Genomic DNA, 6,103 nt, shown 5'->3' on the forward strand with positions numbered 1-6,103 from the left:
TCTCGCCCTTAATGTCTATTAAGTGCCTAGCACTTGGTTATTCCTGGGGTGGGTCTTAGGCCCAACATCAAAAAGGTTTCCTAAGCTAGGCTCTGCCTTGAGTATGGTTAACAATCTTATGCCCCATTTCCTTATTTGCTGTCACAGAGCGAGACAGGTGGCTGTGTGCTAAACTTTGGACCTCGTGGGAGCAGTGTGGTCACCATCCCCCTGGAACGCCTAGAAGCTGGTATAGAATATACCTTCAACCTCATAGTGTGGAAAGCAGGTCGGAAGGAAGAAGCCACCAACCAGACGGTGAGTTGCACCCCCACCCTCCCAGTGTGTCCTCATGCAAGAACAGTACCAGTTCTAACCTGGTGTTTTTCAGTCCTAGCTGTAATATCCCCTGGGGCTCTGAGTTCTCTTGATAAATGATCAAACTCAGCATTGCTTCTATCTGAAAATCTAGGACACAGCGGTGTAGTAGTGTGAAATTTGAGAGGATAGATTAGCCTGGTGGCACTTGTGTCATCCCAGCACTTTGAGAGCGGAGGCAGAAAGACTGGGAGTTCTAATCTCACCAACACAATGATAACCTGTGTCTGAAAACCAAAACAGAACCTTTTTTAGGGGGGTGTGGGGTTTCGAGACAGGGTTTCTCTGTGTAGCCCTGGCTGTCCTGGAACTCACTCTGTAGACCAAGCTGGCCTCGAACCAAGAAATCTGCCTGCCTCTGCCTCCCAAGTGCTGGGATTAAAGGCATGCGCCACCACATCTGGCGCCAAAACAAAATCTTAAGTCATACAAGCACCCTGCTTTTCGAAAAACGAACTTTATGCTACCAGCATGAAAGGCAAGTTACAAGAAAGCAAAACCCTTGCCTGCCTAGGTGGCAGCACCTGCCCACATAACATGGCCTTGCTTCGGGGGCAGTAAGTCAGTTCTTGCTGTCAGACTTCTTCCCTGGACCTCTCATAAGGATAAGGACCACTTCTTATCCTTATGAGGCTGATGAGGCCTGTCAGTGTGTGTGGAGAGGGGCTGGGCAGTCCTGAAGCCTCGGAGGGGGACCACCTTCCCCAGCACTAAGCCTTCTCAGCTAGGAAGAAGACACTCAGTATGTCCTGCCTGACAGCTGTTCCAGAGCCCACTCAAGTCAGCCAGCATCTCTGGGACAGAGCTATGTAAAAAACAACTGACCTTGAGTTCCTGGGTGCTTTGTTTCCATCAGTGGTGCCCATGCCTCCTTCTGCCAGGCCAGCATGCCCTGGATTGACCCACTCACATGCCCTCCTGGATTTAGCTAGTTAGCTCACTTACTTCACTCCAGCCCAGAGGCACAACCTGGAATTTGAGCCAAATGGGAGTGACCTGGTCCAGGAAGCTGTCCCAACATATAGAGAGTGTGGAGCCTCCCTGTGACATGCTTGTCCCTTCCAGGTGCTGATCCGAAGTGGGCGAGTACCCATTGTTTCCCTTGAGTGTGTGTCCTGCAAGGCACAAGCAGTGTATGAAGTGAGCCGAAGTTCCTATGTGTACTTGGAGGGTCACTGCCACAACTGCAGCAGGGGCTCTAAGCAGGGGGTGAGTAGCCATTGTTAGATGGCAGGTGTCCTGGGGAGGCATCCAGGACACCACTCTCACCATATCCTCCATGCTTCCATCATACAGTGCTGGGCCGCTCGCACGTTCAGCAATAAGACTCTGGTGCTGAACGAGACGACAACATCCACGGGGAGCACCGGCATGAATCTGGTCGTGCGGCCGGGTGCACTGAGTGATGGGGAGGGCTACATCTTCACACTCACTGTGCTGGGCCACTCAGGGGAGGAAGAGGGCTGTGCCTCAATCCGCCTCTCGCCAAACCGCCCCCCACTTGGAGGCTCCTGCCGCCTATTCCCATTGGATTCTGTGCGTGGCCTCACCACTAAGGTTCACTTCGAGTGCACAGGTTAGTGTAGATTACCTGGAGATGCCCCTATGGACCTGGACTCTGTACTGATGCTATTGTCCATAGGTTGGCATGATGCAGAAGATGGTGGAGCCCCACTGGTATATGCTCTGTTGCTGAGGCGCTGTCGTCAGAGCTACTGTGAGAATTTCTGCATCTATAAGGGTAGTCTCTCTACCTATGGGGCTGTCCTGCCTCCTGGATTCCAGCCTCTTTTTGTGGTGAGCCTGGCTGTGGTTGTACAAGACCAGCTGGGTGCTGCTGTTGTTGCACTCAACAGGTGAGCTTAACCCTGGGGAGGGAGCACAAGCCGACCACCAACTGCTTACAGTCTACTTCCACTCTCTAGGTCTCTGACCATTGTCCTACCAGAACCCAGTGGGAATCCTGCAGACCTCGTACCCTGGCTGCACAGCCTGACTGCCAGTGTGCTGCCTGGGCTCCTGAAGCAGGCTGACCCTCAGCATGTCATCGAGTACTCTTTAGCCCTCATTACTGTGCTCAATGAGGTCAGTGCATACGGACTGGAAAGGATCCTGCACATGTGCTCCATGATTGGGTTCAAACCAGAGAAGTTCCCTAATGTCTTGGAATACCAAGTCCTACCCTCAGCCCTTACCAGGGTCACTGTACCCACAGTACTCTCTTGATACCCTGAGCCCTGTACGTGACCTGAATTATCCTTGATCTTTAAATCCCTGCCCATGCCTCATGACTCTACTCTAGAACCTTTCCCAGATATCACAGGGAGGCCCATCCTCCTTTCATGGTTCTCCTATGTTCCCTGCCTCCTCCAGTATGAGCAGGCCCCAGATGTGTCAGAACCCAACCTTGAGCAGCAGCTGCGGGCCCAAATGCGTAAGAACATCACAGAGACCCTGATCTCCCTGCGGGTCAACACTGTGGATGACATCCAGCAGATTACTGCCGCATTAGCCCAGTGCATGGTAAGACAGATAAATGCAGCCTTCTGCACCATGCACAGCCCTTTGTGCATAAGTGCACATACGTGTAGCGTGGAGTAAGGGCTTTGAGACTAGGTGTTCTTCCCAACCTATGCCAGCTTTCTGCATCCCCTCTGTTGTCTCCCAGTGTGAGCCCACATGCACTTCTGATGGCTTTAGGCATCCCCAGATGGAAAGAGCAGTCCAGGTATGTGTGCCTTCTCAGCCAGCCTCTCATCATGCCCCACTTAACTACGCTTACCTGACATGGCCTTCCCGACCTATCAAGTATAAATTTTCCAAGCTATGGACTTGTGGGCCATAACTGATGGGACAGACACTTTGTCAGGGTCAGAATCAGTATAGGGGCCAGGACAATAGTCAAGTCCTCAGAGGACAAAGATTCAGTGAACTCTTGGTAGAGGTCACTGTCAGCATGTGGCTTTCTATACCCTTGAGTGTATCTAGATTTGAACTTATCCAGGCCTTACTTTTAGCTATGGAAACAGGTAGTTGGGGTGATCAGTATATAGGCCACAGGAAGAACTTGGCTGCATCCTGGGGTTGGGAGGAGCCACAGAAGTCTTAGCAGGGAATGCCTAGAAGATTTGCATCCAGGCAGGTGCTCAGTGCAGGGTCAGAGGCAGGAAGCTGCCTCAAATCCCAGCCAATATGAGGAGGCAGAGCCATTCAGTTGTGTGTGGGTGGAACTAGACACTGTGCTGATCTTCCTTGTAGGTGTCCAGCAGGGAGCTCATGTGCCGCTCCTGCCTGAAGAAGATGCTGCAGAAGCTGGAGGGCATGATGCGCATCTTGCAAGCTGAAACCACTGAGGGTACCTTGACACCCACCACCATTGCTGACAGCATTCTCAATATCACAGGTGTGCAAGCTGCCCCTCCCACCTTCTGGCCTCCCCTCCAGCTCTTAACACCTCTTCTTAACATCCCTTACTTCTTTTGCCTGTTCCAGGTGACCTCATCCACCTGGCCAGCTTAGACATGCAGGGCCCACAGCCCTTGGAGATGGGGGCAGAGCCACCCTCCCTGATGGTGGCATCCAAGGCCTACAACCTCTCATCGGCCCTCATGTGTATCCTCATGCGCTCCCGAGTGCTCAATGAGGAGCCTCTGACTCTCGCTGGAGAGGAGATTGTGGCCCTGGGCAAGCGCTCAGACCCACTCAGTCTTCTGTGTTATGGCAAAGCCTTGGGGCCCAGCTGCCACTTCTCCATTCCTGAGGCCTTCAGTGGGGCCCTGTCAAACCTCAGTGATGTGGTGCAGCTTATCTTCCTTGTGGATTCCAACCCCTTTCCCTTTGGCTACATTAGCAACTACACTGTCTCCACCAAAGTGGCATCTATGGCATTCCAGACACAGACTGGTACCCAGATCCCTATTGAGCAGTTGGCTGCAGAGCGTGCCATCACAGTGAAGGTGCCAAACAACTCAGACCAGGCTGCCCAGAGCTCCCACAACCCTGTGGGTTCTACCATTGTACCACCCCAGGCCTCCGTCAGTGCTGTGGTCACTGCAGACAACAGCAACCCTCAAGCTGGGCTGCATCTAAGAATTACTTACACCGTGCTTAATGGTGGGTGTAAGGGATGGGCACATGACCTGCCTGCCTTTCTTCCTTCCTTGTCCCTGGGGAGGAGGTTATTTATGCAAGTAGCATTCAATTAGCAGTCACTGGTCCTAGGGGTCTGGCTAACACTCAGTTTTCTTGCTGTCCTGGTTCTATAAAACCCACATACCTGTGGTCAGAGAGAAGCATGTGTTGACTTCCACATGGAATTTCCTGTAGTCCTCTGCTTAAATGGCCCTTAAGCCCCACGGCAACAACCTGTAGGATATCCTCAGGATGATGAGTCTTTTGGTGGCTGTCTAATACTGTGTATGTTGCCCCCAGAGCGCTATCTGTCAGCGGAGCCTGAGCCCTATCTGGCTGTGTACCTGCACTCGGTGTCCCAGCCCAATGAGTACAACTGCTCAGCCAGTAGGAGGATCAGCCTGGAGGTGCTGGAGGGTGCTGACCACAGGCTCTACACCTTCTTCATTGCCCCAGGGTGAGTGCTTCCCACCAGAGCCACAGAAATGGGCGTTGCAGAGGGGAAGGAGGTGGCAGAAGGGTGAATGTAACTTGGCCCATATTAGTGACAGGTGTGTGGGCTTTATTGAACCAGGGAACAGGAAGGCTGGCCATGACACTGCTCTGACCCTTGTAGAACTGGGACCTTGGACAGGAGTTACTACCTGAACCTGACCAGCCATTTCCACTGGTCTACACTGGAGGTGTCTGTCGGCCTGTATACATCCCTGTGCCAGTACTTCAGTGAGGAGATGATGATGTGGAGAACTGAGGGGATTGTACCCCTGGAGGAGACCTCACCCAGCCAGGCTGTCTGCCTCACCCGCCACCTCACTGCCTTTGGTGCCAGCCTTTTTGTGCCTCCCAGCCATGTCCAGTTCATCTTTCCTGTGAGTAATGCCCCTGCTCCTGGATCCCTTTCATATTGGAAGGGCCTCCTGATTCCATCCTTAGAAACTAAAAGAGCATGAGCTGAAGCCACCTGTACCTGATGACTCCTTCTTCCCAGGAACCATCTGCAAGCATTAACTACATTGTCCTCCTGACGTGTGTCATATGCCTGGTGACCTATGTGGTCATGGCTATGATCCTGCGCAAGCTGGACCAGCTGGATGTTAACCGTGTCCGTGTCATCCCGTTCTGTGGGAAGGGGGGCCGCTTCAAATATGAAATACTTGTTAAGACTGGCTGGAGCCGAGGTTCAGGTAAGGAGATGGGTGATTGGGTAGGGATATGGGGTCTACCCTGGTCTAAACCCTCCAGCCTCTGTCCTGGACCCTGTCTGGTGATCATGGGGACTGTGATCACAAAGCAAGTGCTTGGGACTCAGTGTAAATAAGGACACACCTTGGAGATGAGAACAACAAATGTGGATTGTGGGTGGAGCTCAATGGCAGACCAGTGACCTAGGATGTACAAGGCCCTGGGTTTCAGCCACAGTACTGCACAAATACAAGGAGAAACTTACATTTGTCTTTCCTGAGAAAGACAACAGGTCCAAGAGCCAAGAAGGTGCACCTCACTCTGCATAGCAGCCTCATACACAAATTCAGACTGCACTGTTGTAGTTGCTCTGCAACCCTTCCTTAATGTTTCTTTCTTTCTTTCTTTTTTTTTTTTTTTTTTTTTTTTTTTT

General features: G+C 52.1%; 1 protein-coding gene across 5 annotated transcripts in view; it reads left to right on the forward strand.

The window, feature by feature from the left end:
* The window catches only part of Pkd1 (polycystin 1, transient receptor potential channel interacting), a 51,097-nt gene that overhangs the window by 30,357 nt on the left and 14,637 nt on the right, over positions 1–6,103 (forward strand). For all 5 annotated transcript variants that reach the window (XM_021221629.1, XM_029532840.1, XM_029532843.1 and 2 more), the window contains exons 16-26: positions 148–297; positions 1,423–1,566; positions 1,654–1,933; positions 2,000–2,213; positions 2,283–2,442; positions 2,731–2,880; positions 3,616–3,760; positions 3,850–4,470; positions 4,789–4,945; positions 5,105–5,357; positions 5,477–5,672. In XM_021221629.1, the coding sequence (XP_021077288.1) occupies positions 148–297; positions 1,423–1,566; positions 1,654–1,933; positions 2,000–2,213; positions 2,283–2,442; positions 2,731–2,880; positions 3,616–3,760; positions 3,850–4,470; positions 4,789–4,945; positions 5,105–5,357; positions 5,477–5,672 (2,470 nt within the window). The remainder of the gene's footprint in view (positions 1–147; positions 298–1,422; positions 1,567–1,653; positions 1,934–1,999; positions 2,214–2,282; positions 2,443–2,730; positions 2,881–3,615; positions 3,761–3,849; positions 4,471–4,788; positions 4,946–5,104; positions 5,358–5,476; positions 5,673–6,103) is intronic.

The sequence above is a fragment of the Mus pahari genome, chromosome 21 (genome assembly GCF_900095145.1).
Source record: "Mus pahari chromosome 21, PAHARI_EIJ_v1.1, whole genome shotgun sequence".
Lineage (NCBI taxonomy): Eukaryota > Metazoa > Chordata > Mammalia > Rodentia > Muridae > Mus > Mus pahari.